This window comes from Lontra canadensis, unplaced genomic scaffold (assembly GCF_010015895.1).
Source record: "Lontra canadensis isolate GAN:19392208 unplaced genomic scaffold, GSC_riverotter_1.0 scaffold48, whole genome shotgun sequence".
NCBI classification, from domain to species: domain Eukaryota; kingdom Metazoa; phylum Chordata; class Mammalia; order Carnivora; family Mustelidae; genus Lontra; species Lontra canadensis.
In genome coordinates, this window is record NW_022631042.1 from 9,756,684 (window position 1) to 9,778,294 (window position 21,611).

A 21,611-nucleotide genomic window follows, 5' to 3' on the forward strand; every position below is an offset into this window, starting at 1 on the left:
GTGTGTGTGTGTGTGTGTGTGTGTGTGTTGCATCTCTTTATTTATCTATTCATGGATACTCGGATTGCTTCTATATCCTGACTGTTGCAAATATTGCAATGTCAACATATTATTATTTCTTATTACACTAGTTTATTTCATCATTACCTTTTATTGACATTTAGACTATGTTCGAGTTCTTCCAAACATAAATAGTGCCCTGGTAAATAGTCACATGCATCAACCTTTGTCTGACATTTCTGGGTTTGTTAAAATTTCTAATAGATTTCCAAAAGTAATAGAAATGTGTCAAAAATATGTGAAAATTTTAACTACTTTCTTTACATATTGCCAAATTATTTGTTAGATAAATAATATATACCATATCAATAAATAACCAATTATCTAGTACTGATATCAGAATTAGGTACACATGGTTTTAAGCATTATTGCCAGTTTTAAAAAATGATTCATTAATTGAAAAAAATTTAAAACCTCATACTTGTTGGGGTGCCTGGGGGCTCAGCCGGTTGAGTGTCCGACTGTTGGTTTTGGCTCAGGTCATAATCTCAGGACCTGGAGGTGCAACCTGGTGAGACGCTCTCTCCCTCTGCCCCTCCCATTCATACTCTCTCTCTCTCAAATAAATAAATAAATCTTTTCAAAAAATCCTCGTAATCGTTTTAATTATGCATTTTTTAGCAGTGAGTTAAATATTTTCCTCACAGTTTTTGGACGTTTGTCTTTCTTCTTTTGTAAATGGTTTGAGTTTTTACTGGTTTTCTGTTAGGGTATTAGGGTCTTGGTTGTTTTCTTTTGTTTGAATAAAAGCTAACAGCCCCTTCACGCCTAGGGCAAAATGTCTGTTTCGTCTTTTTAATTTTTTTAAATTAGCATTTTTTTATTACACAAGAGTACTTTGCTGTCAGAAGATTAGAAAACAGGGAAGAAACATTCAGATGGGGGAAGATTAAACCATCCTTATAGTCCAGGGATTCAAAATAAATCAATGTAGTCAGGACGGACTCTTCTTCACATCACTTCACTACTAATCTAAAAAAAAAAAATCAAAGCAAAGAGCGAGTGTTGTTAAGGATGTAGGTAAATTGGGAAATCCCATATTGCTGCTGGGATGATAAATGGCTCAGGTGCTACAGAAAACAGTCTGGCAGTGCCTCAAAAAATCAAACAGAATTACCACAAGACCCAGTAATTCCTCTCCTAGATAGAAACCCAAGAGAATTTAAACCATACGTTCCTACAAAAAACTTGTACACAAATGTTCCTACGAGTGTTATTTGTCATAGCCAACATGGAAACAATCCAAATATTCATCAACAAGGAATGGACAAATAAAATAGGGACTGTCCAAACAATGGGCATTTATTCAGACATAAATAAGAATGAAGTACTGCAGGGGCGCCTGGGTGGCTCAGTTGGTTAAGCATCTGCCTTTGGCTCAGGTCAGGAACCCAGGGTCCTGGGATCGAGTCCCACATCAGGCTCCCTGCTCAGTGGGGTTCTGCTTATCCCTCTGCCGGCCTATGCTCTCTTTCTCTCTCTGTTAAATAAATAAAATCTTAAAAAAAAAAAAAAAGAATGAAGTACTGCATTCTTCAATATGCTTCAATATGGATGAACCTTGAAAATACGTCAAGTCAAGAGAGCCAGTCATCAAGACCACATACTATATGATTTCATTTACATAAAGTGTCCAGAATAGGTAAATACATAGAGACAGAAAGTAGATTAGTGGCTGCCAGGGGCTGGGAGGAGAGGGATGCAGAACTGACCGCACTTACTAGGTACAGGGTTCTTTCTCAGGGGACGGAAATGTTTTCAGATTGGTTAGTGGTGATGGTTGCAGAACACTAAACATACTAAGAACCACTGGGCTTGGGCACCTGGGTGGCTCAGATGGTTAAGTGTCTGCCTTCGGCTCAGGTCGTGATCCCAGTATCCTGGGATTGAGCCCCACATCTGGCTCCTGGCTCCTGGCTCAGTGGGAGTCTGCTTCTCCTTCTCCCTCCAATCCCCCTCCCCCTGCTCATGCTCTCTCTCTGTATCTGTCTCAGATAAGCAAATCCTTTTAAAAATTGTTTTAAAAAAAAAAAAAGAACCACTGGGCTGTCCACTTAAAGATTCTAAGAAGTACTATTTAATTTTGCTTAACCAGCATACTCCAAGGTGTTTTTGTTTGTTTGGTTTTTTTTTTTTTTTTTTTTTTGCAATACACTTCTGCTACAGATTTTGCTATTAACGCATCATAGGACACTAATGACTACAAGAGGCAGTGTAGGGAAAGGTAATTTTAGCTCAATATTTTAAAATACATTCTAAGATGGGTCTGATATCATCTCTTTGTTAAAATGAGGATAAGAAAATGAGAGAAAAGGGAAGGTAAAGGCTACGGGCTTGAAAGATATACTTGGTCAACCTCATAATGACTCCAGAGAGGCTCATTTGTCCCATTCTCTAGAAACAGAAACCCAAACCCCAATGGAGTTCTTCCTTTATTAGTAACAGATTTCTCTCCATCTTCGTTATTAGCATTAAAAATGGTACTGGATCAAAAAGACTAAAAGTCTGGTTACAAAGCATCTTCTCATAATGCAAATAACTAATTACTTCAAAAAAGAAAGCCATCAAGGATAAACAAAACATCTTCCCAGAGCATGACCTCTGATAGCTCCATTTATTTCACTTTTAACCTGCTGTTTACTGGAGTTCATGTGGAGAGGCACTGTTCTGAAGAAGAACCAGAAATAACATAATTAACTGGATAATAGCAACAATGTGGTTCCAACGTCTGAAAACATGTGGAAGGAAAAGGAGGAGGGAAGCGCAGTCTGAACTTTTACCAAAATACTAACAATTTTGCTATTCTGTTTTCCAAAATGGCAACTCCCACACAAGCAAGTATCTTTCCATTCAGACATTACACAGTCCCCAAAACAGTAATTTAGTTGTGTTGCTTGCCTCAGAGAGCAGCCTACACATCTATTAAGCGATATGCAGAGCTCAGCATCAGAGGGCGGAACGCAAACTACACAATGGAAGACAAGAGTGGAAACAACAACCAGCATTTGGTGAAGGGCCTCTATCGGACTCCTACAGCTGTTTTCAAATTCATATGCTGCACCAAGAACTATCTTCCAGGTGACACCAGGGATTTCCTTTCACTACTTTTTATAAAGAAATACTTCCGAGATTGTTGTCAGAATTATTTCTAGGAAGTCATAACATGATACCATTATTTTAAGTTGTTGTTAGATTTAACTGCCAAGAAAGAAGCAGCCAACTTTAACCAAGAGTATTTATAAATCAGTTACTATGAACATGGAACGTAAACTCATTTATCATCATCTAGATACCCTGAAGGAGGACTGGAAAACTTCAAGAGTAAGCCTCATTACAAACAACATGACGGCCAGATCAGAGTCAGAATTCAAAGTTTATTCCCTTAAACATAGACTTTGATCTTTCCTCCTGTTAAAATGGACAGTCTGGAATACTATGAAAAGTGTCGCTCTTCTAGAAAAGAGTATCTCTTATCAGCAAAGAGCCATGATTCCTAAGTGGTTTTTTTTTAAAGTATTATTTAAGAAAGAGAGTAAAATATTGCTGACTCTGTCTTTATCCAGGAAGGGATAAGACTTCATTTACAGAAACTTATTTTCCATAACCACTTTTAAAAACTTTGACAGGAGAAAGTACCCCCACATACAAACCTATTGTTCTGTCCTTGTTTGTTCAGTGCTGTTTTGGGGGGCAAATACCTTCGTTAATAAGGTTACATTTGCCAGACAGAAGTCTCTTCATAATCTGTTCACCCTACAGACAAAACTGTAACAAAATAATCTCCAAAAAATCATAATTTATATAGCACAGTGGCAACTTCCATTAGAATCCACTCTAAAAATGTGACTTTCCTGACATTCATATTTATGAACAACCCGTTCCCTGTGATTCTGAGCACCTGAATTTGAGTAGGGATAAGGAGGAGAAAGGAATCAAAAGAACTCCCCTGCCTTAGACATTTTTAAAGTACCTACAAGGGTTTCAGGGCACATGTCTCATCAGGGCTGAATTCCAGAATCTAGAATCTACGGAGTGTCGAGAGACAACTGACAAGGTGAAGTATGAAGGAGCAATGAAATGGATAAATCTTACGAGGAGTGTGGTTTTTTAGCCAGAGGAATGAAGATAAGTTGCTTACTGACTTTTTAACAAACTTTTACCTTTTTCAATTACTTAAGAAATTATATGAGAAAAATGTTGAGTTGATGCAGGGGGTTACATGTACACACCAGGAAACCTTCCTTAATCATCTCACTTGATGTAATCTTATAATATGTTCTTGAGGAAATCATAGAGTAATCATTTTTGAAAGAGCTAAGGGATCTTTCTTAGGAAAGAAAGAACTTGAGAAAATAAGAACTTCTTAAGAAAATAAGAACTTCACTATCATGTATCGTTAGGACATTGATCTGCCCTAAGTTAGGAGGTTGGAGTGGACAATCTTCTGAACTTCTTTCTATCTCTTGATTCTAAAGAAGTCACTTCATAAGCCTCCCTCCTAGCTAAAGGCATGGGTGCCTGCCACCTCCAGGAAAAAAGGGACAAAGTGGTAAACAGGGTAATAAATTTCCCCAGAATCTCCAGTGATGAAATTTATATACTTTTGTATGGTTTTAAATACATGTATAGATGTATAGATTTATATGTACATATATAGATTTAGAAATACCCTCAAAGTTGAAGACAGTAATATTCACTGTCTTATCCATACCAGGACACTTACACACATGCATGTGTTTATTGATGTCAGCTCCAATAGTAAAATACCCCACAAATCCTCAAAGATTTGTAGTGGTTTATTTATTCAATAAATATTTATTGAGCACTTATTTTGTGCCGTAAGAGTGAAGAGGACTAGATCATCTCTTACCCTCAAAAAGGTATAAAGGTCAGGGCAGAGATTGAAATATGGAGGAGAGAACAGAGAGTTTATGGAGGTAGGCATCAGAGAGGAGCAGGGAGTAGGATCATAAAGGCTCAGTAGAGGAAGCGAGTCAGGGCAAAAGCCCTGAGAGAACCGGGATGTCTGCTCAGCAGAGAGAACCAGAAGAAAGTCAAAGCACTATAGACAGAGGTGTGGGGTTTAACACAGCTGGGATTCTGGAACTGTGTTTGGGTTATGACTGGTGCACAGGTGTACGTGTGTGTAAGTGTGGGTGGGAGTGAATGTGCCTATAAAGGAATGGAAGGAAGAGTCGGGAGCCCTATAGGCTGGGCTATAGCTGAGAGGGCCTTCTTTTAATCAAGATTCTTTTGGTTGTAATAGAAACCAACTCAAGTGGGCTTGGGCTGTAGGGGAGCTTAAGGAGAGGCTGTAGAGCTGAGTTTTAATTATGACTTTGCCATTCCCTATGCCTGACCTTGGGCAAGTTACTTACCCTCTCTATACCTCAGGTTCTTGATCTGTAAAATGAGGATAATTAGTGGGATTTTTGTTAGGATCAAAAGAATTAATACCTGCAACACGCCTGCCACACAGCAAGTGCTTGAAAAATGTTAGCTCTTTTTATTATTGTTTCTTAGAACCAAGGAATATCCCAGCCTGATGGGAAGAAAGCCAAAAGTAAGAGCCTGGAAAGCTTTGGCACCTCAGGCATCATTCTGTGTCCCCTTCTCTTCTCCCTGCACAACACTCCTTTGAGCCCTTGTGAATGATGGCTGCCCAGACCTCCCAAATGTTTAAACGTCCCCTGATTAGTACATGAAGAGTTGGACTGGGATGGATGAGTCTTGGTTCCAATTCCTGTATTGGTAAATATGATTGACTCAGCTTGGCTTGGGTATCTCACTCGTGGTTTACATGAGGCCAAAAGGTTGGGGTAAAATCATGCCACAATGGCCTAGCTCCCTTGAATGGCAGGAAGGAGGGCAGTGGAGTAATTCATCTTGATTTTTATATTTAATCATTTTCGGGGCTAAGCCACAGACCAGACTACACAATTTGACCTTCAGAGGTTTTAGAGCCTCTGATAAGTATTGAAGGACACTGGTTTTTCCAATTGCTTTGCAGACTCCTTAAACTTTTTCTTTTCCAATTTGCAGAGCCCTAACTACTTTTAAGAATCTGGAAACTGGGGGCACCTGGGTGGCTCGGATCATGATCTCAGGGTCCTGGGATTGAGCCCCATGTTGGGCTCTCTGCTCAGTGGGGAGCCTGCTTCCCCCACCCCCCAGTCTCTGACTGCCTCTCTGCCTACTTGAGATCTCTGTCAAATAAGTAAATAAAATCTTTAAAAAAAAAAAAGAATCTGGAAACTGTCGAACTTCCATCTACTAAACAAAATGTAGCATAGCCATATGATGGAATATTATTTAACCATTAAAAGGAATGAAGTACTGATACCAGCTACAACATGGGTGAATCCCGAAAACATGATACTGAGTAAAAGACACCAGACACAAAAGGCCACATATTGTATGATTCTATTTACATGAAATGTCTAAAATAGGCAAATGCATAGAGACAGAAAGTAGATTAGTTGTTGTCAGGGACAGCGTGGGGGAAGCACTGAGGGGTGACTGCTAGACAGGGATGGAGTTTCTTTTGGAGGTGATAAGATATTCTGAAACTAGACAGTGGTGTTCGTAGTACAACCTTGTGAATAAATTAGAAACCACTGAAATGTATACTTAAAATAGTAAATTTTATGGTATGTGAATTATATTTCAAAAAATGTATCTGAGACCTGGATATGATGTCAGAACATTGGCTTTACTCAACACACTTACACCATTTCATGCAATCGCCACTACTTGCCCTTCCTAGGCCTTGCTTCCTTGCAGGGGCTAAGCCAGGGTCCTGAAGGTCCTTTCAGCTCTAAATTCTATGGGTAAGAAACTGGGTGTGTTGCTCACCATCTAAATGAAAGTCAACCTTTCTCTTTCAAACATTCTGCCACTTGAACTAGCTTCTCATTCTATCTCCTGTTTCAGAAAAAGAATTCACTCTTCTTTCTGAGTTTTTAAATAATACCTATGTCTAGGTGGCTCAGTTGGTTAAGTGTCCAACTCTTGGCTTCAGCTCAGGTCATGATCTCAGCGTCATGAGATTGAACCCTATGTCAGGTTCCATGCTCAGTGGGGAGTCTGCTTGGGAATCTGTCTTTCCCTCTGCCCCTCCCACTGCTCTTGCTCTCTATCTCTTTAAAATAAAATAAATAAAATCTTTAAAAAATAAGTAAATAATACCTATTTTAAGCACATGTACTAGGCACTTGAATCAATAATTCATTTAATCCACCCAACAATTTTATGAGTGAGGCACCTCTCATTTTACAAAGGCAGACATGGAGGCTTAGGGAAAGAAAGAATGTGGCCCAAGTTAGGAAGAAGCAGCAACAGGGGGGTTTGGGACCTGAGCTGCCTAGCTCTGGAGGTCATGTGATGAACCCCTGCCCTGAGCTTCCTTTCCCCACCAACTCCTCCACTTGACTCAAATTTCATGCCCCACAACATTTGCTTCAGCAATCTGTTGACTAATTCAACAGCTTTATATTCATCATGTTCACTATTCTAGTAAATGATTCTTTTTAGTTATTTAGGAATTGGGAAATAATCCCTGAATTCCTTAGTCATATGTCAAATACAAACTACATTATACTATTTCTTAATGAAGGTAATGCTGGCATATGCAAATGGAATTGAAACTTAATGACTTAAGACCAAACTGAGGTTAATACCCAGTAAATAGGAAAAATTAATGGCAATTTCAACTCTTGTCAGCTATGCTCCTGGTATCATTAACTACAGCAATTTGTTTAATTAACCTGAAGTCTTCTTGTTAATTATAGATCATTTACCATATCCAATAAGAGGTCATGCCTTCAAAATCCCTGAATATGTTCAAAATTCCTCAAGCATGTTACAATGCATTTCTTTGTAAAGAGACAGATAAAATAAATTTAACAAGATCATTCTGAATAATTTAGCCTAATTTAGGCTGGTGAATAAAGAGCATTACTATACGGGACCCCATTTAATGAAGTTGCTAATGGCTGTCCCTTCTTTATATTTTTTAAAGCCTAAATATATGTATGTATAACATATGTGTGTGTCTCAAAGGCACAAGGATAGGCACCTAAGACTGAACTGTATTTAATGCCCAGGGATGTAGGGTCCTAGTGACAATCAGTAAAGTTGTAAAAGGTTCTACTTAGTTTCAATGTGAAGGATAACTAAAACTTAGCTTAAACAAAGCCTATATTTTTATTTTTAATGACAGTAAAACAAAGTAGTGACAAAAATTTGCATCATGGCAATGAAACGTTAACATACAATCAAAATCTACTAGTAAAGTACACATCTTTATTAACTAGTGACCAACATAAGATTTACTAAAATTTTAAATCTTGAAACACTAAAATAATTTGTTTTATAAATATATCCCCTCTCATCTAAAGTTAGAGTGTCAGATTTCAGTGGGAAAAAAAATCAGATCTTTAAGTTAAAAAATTCTACTACCCTGTTTCAAAAATAATATTGAAAATATTAAATTTTTATGATTGTGTGCCTGGGTGGCTCAGTTGGCTAAGCAACTGCCTTTGGCTCAGGTCATGATCCTGGAGTCCCAGGATCAAGTCCCACATCAGGATCCCTGCTCAGCAGGGAATCTGCTTCTCCTGCTGACTTCTCTCCTCTCATGCTCTCTCTCTCTCATTCTCTCTCTCTCAAATAAATAAATAAATAAAATTTTTTAAAAAAATGACATGATTGACTGAATGCTTAAGAGAAAAAATTCAAAAGAAAAAAAATCTTGGATCACTTCACCACATTTTCTCCCCAAACTTAGATTTCATCAAATCTTGCCATTTTAAGAATTTCATAATTTAACAAATGACTGGATCCAGAATGCCTCATTACTATAGAAAAAGGAAAGGAAACATATAGAAAATTACAAAAGTTTACATGAAAAACTGTTAAAATGGCTCACATATTAGCTGAGCACAATGATCTAGCAATGGCAAAGCACAACATTAAATTTATGGAAGGCCTAACAATTTGAAGTGTGGCTGCCACTCATCAAACCTGCAAACCCAGTTCTTTGGTTTTAGAGCCAGAATACCAAAAACTAAGTAAAATGCTTTTAGAGCCAGAATACTAAATATTGAGTAAAATGCATTTCAGCCTCTGGAAAAGGAATAATTTTGTATGAAAGGATATTCAAATAGCCCTTCTTTGAGCGACCACAAAGAACCTTGAAGATTTACATGATTGAGCTGGAATTCAATGCCAAAGACAAGAGGAAGCATTTTTTTTCTTCTGGGATGCACAAAGAGATATCCATAATTAAACATCACTCTTCCCTAGGGCAGCGTGTTTTCTTATATTGACAAGCAAAATGAGGTATTTCAAATCACGCATTGTTGGCATACAGTCATTTTTTGCATAGCTATTGTTTTAATGTATTTCTGGCTATTAGGCATTTGTCTATTTTTGGTCAGTGAGGCATGTATTTTAAAGAATTCTGGTTTTACATAAAAGGCTGTAGTTATGTTAGTGGAATTACATTTATACAACAGTATCTGGAGAATAATTATAGCCTTATTTTGGCTGTTCACACACACATTTTATATTTAAAGGAGAGCAGCTATAACTTTTATGTAATTAGTACAATTAAAATTATCTATAAAGGGAAAAACTTTCAGAAGTACTTTTTAGACTCAACTTTATGTTTTACTTTGTCTTAGTTAACACAGCTAGTTAAATATATCCCACCCTAATCCTATGCTGTTGGGAAAATGCCAAGCAAACCAAATTTGCTTAACATTCCATCAATTAAGTCAGAGCCTAATGACAGATTACATATTCAATAACTCTGTTGTTCTAGATCAAAGAATGCCACCTTTTTTTTCAACCTGACCCTACTGTAACTACTAAACTACCAAAAAGCAACAATTTTTTTATAATTTTCCTCCTGTACGAATTTCCTCTCCTTTCTTACCAGCACCCTACTCAGATCTTCATTTTCTTAAATTGTAAAGAGTATGTTAAACTTCAGTCAAATATCAAAAAATTCAAGTGCTTTTGTTTTCTAAAGTGACCATTTATCTAAAACAGACATTTTATGTCCTGCTCTCTAGTCAAAAACAGCACTTCCAAAGATTAACTCTGTTTAATAATATTGAGGTGTGTACTTTAAAATTTTTTAAAGGAATTTACCACTATCATATAAATCTACATAAAATTATGTGGCTATTACTAGAACTTACAAAAGATCTCATTTATCTATCCATCCATATAAAAATCATGTCCTATAAAAATGCCGGTTGACTGGTAGGAGACCTGAGCTGTGATTGTGGAAGTCAAACGACCATGAACAGACTTCATGTTTTGAAACCTCTTCAGACCACCAGCCTCATGATCCAGGGTTCACGGTGATGGGGAGACCAAGTGCAACTTAAGCTAATCAAAAAACATTCTAATTCAAATGCAAATGCCTTTGTACAGCTTTCAAAGTCATTCGAGAAAATGTCTGGAAGCCCAGGTGTTTCACATAACTTCTGACAACTGGGGGACCTGGGTGGCTCAGTCGGTCGAGGCCCCCAGTCGGGCTCTGCACTCAGCGTGGAGCCTGCTTGAGATTCTCTCTCTCTTCCTCTCCCTTTGCCCCCCAACCCCAAAATAAATTAATTAATTAAAAAAATAATTTCTAACAATTGGATTCCGAGTTTTCCATTTGGCTTACTAGCTAAAATCAGAAGCAATAAGACACATGCATTTTATGTGTCCTTTCAAAATGTGTTTACAACAACATACTGATGAATGATATCTCATGATTTTTCTCATTGAAAGCCTCCATCGTAGCCAGTGATAGTTCTTTCATTCAGCCAAGTCCTCTCAAATCATGTGGATCTACAAACCCCAGATTAATGGCTCCTAAGATCTGTTTTTGCCCCTCCAAGAAACTATAGACAAGTCCTGGGCTGGGAGAAGCAGCTGCTTCCATTATAAGGATAATTTTGGAATACCTCGGTTTACTGAGTATTTCCTATGTGCTAAGGGCTTCATGTAAATTACCTCCTTTAATTCTCACAAATATTATGAAGCAGGTGCTTTACCAACCCCTTCCACAGATGAGAAAGTCAAGCTCACATCTCAGCTCAATGCCACTTCCTCAGGAAAGCCTCTCCTACCTCCATCCCATTTCACTCCAGACCAGATCTAGTTCCTCCGGCATAGCCTTTCCCAGCCCTCAGGACTTCCAGCAAGCTGGCCTCTGGCATGATAGCAAGATTTGCTATTATGTATGTATATGGTCAGTTAAATAATGTCTATCTCTCCCATTTAATGAATGTAGACGAGTGGTTCTCAAACTTCGGTGTGCACCAAAATCAACTGGACTGCTTCTCTGAAAGTGGTCACTGGGTCTTCACCCAGCACATGTGGCTCACCGAGTCTAAAGACAGGCTTGAACCCTGTCGTCACGGGCTCCAGGTGCTGCTGCTGCCGCCAGACCTGGACTGGCCCATTAGAGCACTTCTTAGCCCTGCATGAACACTGGAACATTCCAATCCAGCAACCAAAATGGCATTAAAAACAACCGATGCCCAGGCCCCACTTCCAGAGGTTTTGATTTAACTGGGCTAAGGGAGCACCCAGAATGTCTTATTCCAAATACTGTATTCTTTTACTAAAAAAATTGCTTATCTAAAAGTCAAATTGAACCAGATGGCCTATAAATTTTTATTTGTTAATCTGGCAACCCTTCTTGTGAGGCCTGTTATAACATAACAGGTAGTACACCATGTACGTGATGCACGTAGATAGGACTGTAAGCTGACCTTTCACCTCTATAGAGCACAAAAAGGATGGGGCTAAATAAGCGGAATTTTTAGATCAATTTTTTTTTCCTGAGGATTAGAACCTAAAGTAGTTACCAACACATTGTATCTGAGATCTTTTAAAAACAGGGCAAGTTCTCAATGTCACATAATTTAACGTGATGACGAAATGACTTCCAGGTTCTGTGAAGCCCCGAGGCTATGAGCCTCATATTGGGCCAGTAGGTGACAAGGGGGTGACAATGGGGCATCAAGAGGACGGCTCTGACATCCATCAGTGAGTCACCTGGCCACAGCTACTGCTAGGATTTGGCGCAGAGTCAGCACCCTTTCATGTATCAAAAGTAGGTAAAAATTATCAATTTAATAAATACCCAGAAAAGATAAAACTCGGAACACATGGCTGCCTCTGATAATGCAATTCTATCTTTTTCATATCAATGGAAGGAGCCTTGTGGTTTCCAATTTCAGAGTAAGATCAGTGATTTCACATCTTACATAAACGGAGATATTAAATTTGCATTTTTGATGCTGAAAAGAGACTATTTAATTCCAGCTTGGCATGTTTACCGCATAATGGGTAAACTGGGGATTTCCAGATTGAAAATCCTCTGGGCACATAATGATCATGTAGCCTCCTGCTTCCCCATATAAGTAACCTGCCAGGGCTACGATTCAAGGACGAGGACTCATGTAAGTGCTTTAAATATTAAAACATATTCTTTCATGAATACTCATAGAATTCAGTCACCAACCATTACTACCTTCCACTTTGTACAATGCTCACTTGCCAAAATTAATGTGACCCTTTTCACCTAACTCAGGATTGTAAGAACTGTTTCTAAAAACAGCTCATTGGGGCTGCCTGGTAGAGCATGCAACTCTTGATCTCAGGGTCACGAGTTCAAGCCCCATGTTGGAGGTAGAATTTATTTAAAAATAATAATAATTGGGACGCCTGGGTGGCTCAGTTGGTTGGACGACTGCCTTCGGCTCAGGTCATGATCCTGGAGTCCCGGGATCGAGTCCCACATCAGGCTCCCGGCTCCGCAGGGAGTCTGCTTCTCTCTCTGACCTTCTCCTTGCTCATGCTCTCTCTCACTGTCTCTCTCTCAAATAAATAAATAAAATCTTTAAAAATAATAATAATAATAATAATAATAATAAAACTTAAAAAATAGGTTATGGAATAATTGCATGCATGTCAGAGTGAATTCCAGTTCCAGTAACCTAAATGACAGAACACAAAAATCTACCTGATTCCCCAAGACCAAGCATAATAGTGTCAACAGACGGAGAGGGATAGAAAGACTGTCACACCTCACTTATGGTTGGCTGTACAGTCATATGACTTATTTCAAGTCACCTAACGTCAAGCAAACAACAGAAAAATTGCTTCAGATTAGTTACTCTGAAATCATCAATGTCTGATCCTTTTAAAACAGATGTTTCAAAAAATAATATCTGTTGTTGTTTAACCATGGACAATTCTTGATGGTATATGTCAGGATAGCTTACCAAATCCAAAAGCATTAGAACCTCCAATGCTCTGTGAAGCCTGCACACTTGTGGATGTGTACAGTCCTGTCACCAGCAAGCCGTCAAAGAAGGTGCTTGTTGAAATTGTCACTGAAATGCAGGGAGGGAAAAAGAAAAGAAACCTCAATTAATACAACCCGAATACTGAGACACGTTGCTGAAGAGTTAAACATTGTCAAAACAATTTTTACTCATTTTTTTAAAAACTATTTTTATACTGTTGCTAGTTAGTATTTTCTTTCCATCAGGAACTATAAGCAGAGGAGCAAAAAAGAAGCTCCGATCTCCAATGTCTGTAATTGCTGGTCCTAACTTTAGTACATTAGATCGCTCTTTCTGCATTCATTTACACATTCCCCAGCTATATGCAAAATCATCTGAAAATAATGTAAGATTGAATAGTTAGCTTCCCACCTCCACTACCACCCCTGAAGGCAGTCAAAGGCATTGCTGGAGTTTTGGCATTGCTATTAAACACTTTTTTTTTTTAAGTATTCCATACTGTGGGAAACAATCTTACAGCAGCTGGGAGAAGAACAATAAGATACACTGTATTTCTTATTGTGCATCTACATTTCATAGATGAATCCCCCGAAGTTTTTCAACAAAAGCAGACTAATTTGCATGAAGACAGATAGCCTTTTTTCCTTCTGAGAACAAAAAAGGAAGACCACGGCATGCCTTAAGGTTCAGAACAAAGTCTGCAAGAGGAGTCCAAATGGTTTCCTAACCAGAAAATCAGGATGTTCCTGGGAAAAAAGGGTTACACACAATGGATCTGTATGCCACTCAGGTCTGGCTTCTAAAAATTTTATCTTGCTCACCACCCTAAAATAATGATTAAAATTTCTGCCTTGACATAATATTTTCTCCTGCATTGGTTTGATAAGATTAAGATGATGCCATTTGTAGGAAGCAGCCGGGAAAAGGTAATATTATTTAGGTAGTGCACAGTACAAGGCTATCATCGTCCTCGGTAGCAGTAGGAGAATGGCCAGATTCACATTAAGTGTGATGAGCATGTTTAAATTAAACTCCAGGAAATCCAGAGACTGGAGCTGAAGGGTCTCAAGCGTCCATATTAGAAAGCAACTAACAAGACTCATAGAGCAACAGAACAGCCTGACATTACGCTACCCTCACAACAGCATTGGGTATTGGAACAAATCACCTTCACATCTTTCAATAATAGCTAATATTTTGACTGCTAGCACGTAAACCACTCAGCTGGGCACTGAGCTAAGTAGTTAACATGTATTATCTTATTATCAAAATATTTCTGTAAAAGGGGTACTATCATTATTCCCAGGGCACAAATGAGGAATTTGTGGCACAGAGCAATTTAGAACCTTGTTCAGGACCATCAGATATCATCCAAACACATTTGATGCTGATTCTCCTGTTTTCTCTCTGCCTGCACACCACCCCTCCCCCACTCCCGATCCCACAGAAGCCAAATGACGTAGCCAAATCCTTGTTTAATACACTATTTCCCAGATTATTCACATGCATGAGGAGTACTTGAAGAAAAGGAGAGTAAAAGCTACAGGAGCCAGTGTCACTGATATTAGAGAGGAAGAGGGCTAAGGGTAGCCAGGAAGTGACCCCTATGGCATGGTGGATGGAGCCCTAGGCTGGGTACAGGATCCGCTGAACAGGTACTTATCTGCTACTATTTTTTCTCAAGCAAAAGCACTTCATTGCTTCGAGTCTCTGTTTCCTCATTTATGGAATCACACCCTCATCATCAGCCCCATTTTGGCTGCCCCAGATTCCCACAGTTGGTTCTATTGCTGTCTCCAACCTTTGGTTCGGTGAGTTACCTTGGCCAAGGTAAATAGTGTTTAAACAGCTTCTGTGTCCCCATCCAGTGGGGTTCAGAATTAAATTGCTCTTAAATTGCTCTTAAATCAACTATACTAGCCACTCATGTCTTAGATTGTCCTTCCCAACAAATCAGACCCAACCTACGGTTCTCACTGTGGACCTATGAGACCCTGCTTTTACCCTCTTCCTCTCCATCCACTCCACTCCAGTCCAGTTAGACAGCAGCAATTCTGTATTAAATGCACAAATACAGTCCCTGTGGACTCCTCCATTCCTTCATGCTTCTACTCTGGTTCTTATTTCCAAGATACTACAAAAATCTAAGAGTTTTATGAGTTAGGAAGTGAGGCAAGCCTGAATCTGAATCTCACCTCTCTCTACTTCTGATCAATGTGTGACCTTCGCTCAGATTCCTGAAATTTACAAAAAGAGAAATATATCCAATTTACTGTAAGAATGAAAAGAAATACATCTACAATCTATCTGTTTAACAAACTATCATGCATATAGTAACTCACCAGTGAATTTCAGCTCCCTTTCCCTGCCCTCTTTCAGACCTTGAAGCTCTGCCTTGCTCTTCCTTCTGCAGACCTGGAGTACTATAGAGAACTCCTGACATCTGCTGAAGACACAGCCAATCGCTGAACGGCCCACATCGGAGTCCTGCTTCCTGCTGGAATGGTCTACTACCCTCTCAGGCGCCACTTCATTTCTACCCACAGTCTACAACATGTCTCAGCTGTCACCCCAGCAGGCTCCAGGTAAGTGGCATCCCCAGCTTGCTACTAATATGCCTTCTCTTCCAAAAGATACTCTGCTGAGTGTTGACCTAAAGCAGAGGGTAAACACTCTTGGAGAAAGGGCTGAAAAAGAGGAGGACCATGCGTGACAGCCCGTGGCCTTCCCTAACTGCCCCCAGCTATTCAGCTCTGGTCTCAAACAATGATGCATCCCTCAGTCTACCATGATGATTGATAAATTCAACTTGATGGCTTATACATATCTAGTGATATTTCAATATCTTAGACGTGCGCACTTAGAGAGCTGCCTGCATGGCCTGGGACTCATTTGGGGGTATTGAGCACAACCAACATCTGCTGTGCCCCTTAGATGTCCACCTGGGCTGTCCATCCCTTACCAGGCCTCCCCTCTCATCTGCCGCTAAGTGCCTCTCCAGACCCAAAGGATGATGCAAATTCTGATCTTAATGCCTCCATACGGTGCAGTGCCTACTTCAGATCAATTATTTTCTTTACATAGATTCTTGGGTGCTGAAACAGCAAGGTGTAGTGAAAACATCCCAGAAATAAAAGGACTGAAATGTATCACCAGCAATATGTGCAAGGTCAGATCGGGTGAGCTTTTCTCCTGCTTGGTTCTATTCCTAGTTGTAGTGAGATGAATATCGATTGTTTGGTAAACTCATGGCTAGGTGGACATATCATTTCTAAACACTGAGTGTCTTAGAAAACGAAATTGAATACTATGAAAAACACTTCTTACCCTTAGAAGGTCCTGGCTTTAAAAGGTCTCCATAAACTGACTATTCTCACATTTCTGTCTCCTGTCCTGATCTCTACCATACCTCTTTGTACATACTCCAGATATATATCAAGATACTGCTCAACATCCTCACTTGGACATTCAAGAGATGTCTCAGAGTCGACGTGACCAAAACTGAATGCCCACACCCTCCCCACCCCCTGCCAAACTGCTTCTTCTACAGCCTTCACCAGATCAGTGGTTGGCCGCACCGTCTGTCCTGCTGAGTCACCTCAGAATCACCTTCTCCCATGTACTGCATCTAGTCCATCAGTAAATCCTATCAGCCCTACCTTCAGAACATATCCAGAATCTAACCACATACTACCCTGTTCTAAGATTCCATCATTTCTTACTTGGATTATGGTATTAGACTTTGATGTGGTCTTCCTGGTTCTACCCTCCTCTCTCTAGAGTCTATTCTCAGTATGAGTCAGAGAAACTCTTTAGAACATTCATTGGATCATGTCACTCCTCTACTTACAACTTCTTCACAAAGTCAATGTCAAAGTCTTCACAATGGCCTACAGAGACCTCCGTGACCTGCCTCCATTCCCTCTTTCCTCATCTCCTTCTGCTCCCCCCGGCTCACCCGACTCCAGACATATTAGCCTCCTTGTTGTTGCTCAGACATGGCCAGTCTTCGCACCCATAACTTCCTCTGCCTTGCACTCCCCTCCTTCAGATTATCAAAGTAATTATCACCTTCTAACATATTGTAATCATATATTTACTCACAATGTTTTTTGTTTATTATGTTTATTGTCATTCTTATTCTGCAGAATGTGAACACTATCAAGGCAGAAATCTTAAGTGTTTTGTTCAGTAGTACATCCCAAGCATCTGGAACAATTCCTGACACTCTTGGGTGTTCAATAAATATTTACTGGAATACATATTAATGAATAACTCATTCATACAAAAATGACAGAAGGTTGTCTTATCTTCAACTTGTTTCCAGAGGAAAGGATGTTGTGAATGATAACTTTGTATGTCAAATGAATCCCATTTGGAAAAGCCATGTGGAAAAGAAAAGAAAAGAAAAGAAAAGAAAAGAAAAGAAAAGAAAAGAAAAGTTGGCTAGTTATATATTTAAAATGTTTTCCAGAATGCAAAATGATTGATGCAGGGATCAAGAGACCAATCTAAGACATTTGTGGAAGAAAAAAAAAAGGCAGATCACTTTAAGTATAGGTTATAAGTTCACACAAATCAACTAAACAAAGAGTTCCCTATTAGAAACTAATTGAGAGGCACCTGGGTGGCTCAGTCATTGGGCGTCTGCCTTCAGCTCAGGTCATGAGCCCAGGGACCTGGGATCGAGCCCTACATTGGGCTCCCTGCTCAGAGGGAAGCCTCCTTCTCCCCCTCCCACTCAGCCTGCTTGTGTTCCCTCTCTCGCTGTCTCTCTCTCTCTCTAATAAATAAAATAAAATCTTTTTTTAAAAAAGATACTAACTGAATATAATCTATTTCTCTATTTGCTAGAGTCGGGAGTTTAAATTTATTTTTGAGGGGAAAATAATTATTTGCCTTTTAAAACTGCTGTCTTGACAAGCATTCCTTCTCCTTCTTTAAACATGTGTAATGCATAATCCATATGTGAACTGAAAATCGGTCTCTTTCTTTCAGAAAGAGGATCTGTTGCCCAGACTCTTATGGGTTATGAGACATAGCTTTTCGATCACTGGCTTCCCTTTTACTCAAGAAGACAACGGGTCCAGCTTCTGCATTCAAAAAACATCTGACACAGTTTGGATTCCCTGACAGCTTGCAGGAAACCAGAATGTCTGCAGCCTACATGCTTTTCCTGACGAGAGCACCAGCAGCAAACACAGGAACAGTCTGAGCAAGATGCTGAAAACTTTATGCCGGGGCACTCCGACTTTGAAACTACCGCAGGAATACACATCCCTCTGTCCTTTGCTTTCCCTTTCATCAGATGTTTCCATTTATCTCTACTTGCAGCCTCTGGTAGTCTGTCAGGGTTTCCTAAACAAACAAAACCCCCACAGAAACAAGTAACTGTTTCAGGCATCCAGGCTGCTCTGGCTCACTGTTCCTCACCTGAGTGATTCTGTAACATCAGTCACTGTCAGTTTCTGTTTTCACACTTAATAATTACCTTACCCTCTGATATCTTCCTGATTCCTTTCACTCACGCTCCATCTGACCCCCAATGTGCACTAGTTCTTCCCCTTCCTATGTGCCCTGACTTGACTTTCATTCCTCTGATCCCACCGGGGCTCACCCTTCAAGTACTATCTGACCTTCCCCAGTCTCAGCTCATCAATTACATCTACACACTGCTGCCAGCCAAGCAATTGAAATAATCTTCCTGAAAGCAGAAGAGTGATCTCTGATAAATTGTTTTAAAGTTTACTATATACAAGTTCCAACGTGGCTCATGATGGGAAAAAACCTGGAGCTCACACTGCTGAATGTAAAGTTATATGAATATGTACATGAACTAGAAGGAAAATTTACAACTTTTGTATTGTTTTAAGTTTCTGATTCAGAATGTAATTGTCCCACTATATAATTTAAAATGTTGCAAAGCTAATGTCATTTAAAAAATGTTTCCTTTAAAAAATATTTTATAAAACTACCTTTGCATAAGTAGAAGTTTTCGTTAAAAGATATAAATTTGGGCACACTGGGATAGGGGAAAATTGTACAGAGTTTTTGGATTTGGATTACATTTAAGATGAACAACTATTAGGACTACCTATATCTAGCTGATATCTATCTAGCCCAGTTAATACGCAAACCCTTCTTTCTCTTTCCAAGATTACGAGCCATGTACTCTGATACTAAGAAGATGAGAAACAACACTTAGCAAGTATCAATTCACTTGAAAAGAAATTTATTATGTAATGAGAATAATTGCTGAATCTATGCGCTAGTCTTTAAAATTTTACTGTGATGGTCTTTTAAATTTTCTTTCAGAAAAAAATCCTATTAAAAAGGGAAAGGAAGAAGTTTATTATAAACACACTTGCTACAAATGCACTCAAGATGAGCAAACTAATCAAACAATAAAATGCACTAGAAAGTACATAATACATTCAGACTTAAAGCAATATATATGGAAATATATGTATATTGTTATATATGTGTGTGTGTGTGTGTAGATACAGATATACATAAAACCTTCTATGAGCCAAGAACTGTGTTAGAAGTAAAATTTGGATTTTACTAGCTAGAAAGGAAAAAAAGATATTTTGAACTAGTTGCCTATTGGCAAAATGCTTATAAACTCTACCTGACATCCTATCAATTCTGGTTATTTTATAAAAATTGAAATATATCACCACCATACGACAGGACCCCCCACTCATCCATTTTAGACACCAAAGGTTAATATCAAATACTCAAATATTTCTATGACTTTAAATAGGTAAGCATCTACTTAAATGTGTCCATCTGCCGTATCATCTACTTTTCACGGTTTCACAAATGTTTATGATACATTTATAAAACCCTCCCCCAGGAGACTTTATTTCTTTATATATTTTATATTTCTGCATTAAAATGTTCTACAGAGGGGCTCCTGGGTGGTTCAGCTGGTTAAGCCACTCACTGCCTTCAGCTCCAGTCATGATCCCAGGGTTCTGGGATCAAGCCCCACATCAGGCTCCTTGCTGAGCCAGGAGCCTGCTTCTCCCGGGCCTACAATTCTCCCTGCTTGAGCTTGCTCTCTCTCTCTTTGTCAAATAAATTAAAAATATATAATAAAATGTTCTACAGAGAACTAGCTACTTTAACTGTAAAGGGGGAAAAAATCAGTATGAACAGTACAGATTGCAAGTAGAATTTTGAACCTACCAGTGTATTTTAGAGGAAAAAGAAAGCATGTATATGATTACCAATAATCAGAAAGCAAATGTGTCTTTATCAATCCTTTGTTCAACAAGCATCTTTAGCTTCCTATTGTCCGTAGATTAAAATCCTGTCTTCGGTGTGATTTCAAAGACCTTAAGGTTTGGCCATAACCATTCTCTCCTGTCAAGTTTCCCTCTTTCAGTGAAAACATCCTTTGACACAATTAAACTAGAACATTACTTCCCTGTCTCTTCTTTCCTTAAAGGGAGTCCTCACCTAAAATGACTTCCCTGTTTCCTTTGGTTAAAGTCCTCCCCATTCTTCAGGCACAGACCCCAATGCCATCTTTCTCACAAAGTCTCTTCTGATCTCCTGGGGAAGCCCCCTATCCCCCGCAGTGACCCGGCCACTCTCAGAAACTGTGGAACACACGATTATTCTCCACCTTCCAGAGCTTGGCTTGGAAGAGGAGCTCAGTCAGCATTTACTGAATTCAACCCTAAAGAAGCGCTTGTGAACATAAAATAACATTAAAATAAAATAAAATATAATAAAACTGAGAACATAGGGTAACCAATGAAAATAAAATTGTGATATCCAGCTTCTCTTCCACAGAGAAAAAAGAATCAATGTTATTCACCGAGCTGTATGAAAATGCAGGTTTCTCCTGAAAGGGCACAAAAACTAAAAATCTATGTGGTATTTTATTATGATACTCAAAAATCAGAAATGTCTGAGAAAATTTTGGTGGAATTTTACATCTAACGATATTAGTGTCTCTTTCACCCATGTGTACTTTGTGTGTGGATGCAGACACACACACATTTTACGTACATACCAAATTAATCTTCCAGTGATTTTTGTCACTAAGACACCTTCTGCCTTATCCTCACTCTGAAGTTACTCTGCCATTTCCTCAAATAAGAAATAAGAAGGGATCAAAAGGCTGAGGAGGTTGTGCATATCACTCCCACATCTGTGTTAAATTGGCAATGAGCTCCGCTCTGCGACTCTATGAATATGGATTGCTGGGCTGTG

At 39.0% G+C, this 21,611-nt stretch overlaps 1 protein-coding gene across 2 annotated transcripts in view; it reads right to left on the minus strand.

The window, feature by feature from the left end:
- Positions 1-21,611, minus strand: part of RELN (reelin) — a 499,373-nt gene that overhangs the window by 415,842 nt on the left and 61,920 nt on the right. For both annotated transcript variants that reach the window (XM_032873314.1, XM_032873313.1), the window contains exon 2: positions 13,359-13,469. In XM_032873314.1, coding sequence (XP_032729205.1) covers positions 13,359-13,469 — 111 coding nt within the window. The remainder of the gene's footprint in view (positions 1-13,358; positions 13,470-21,611) is intronic.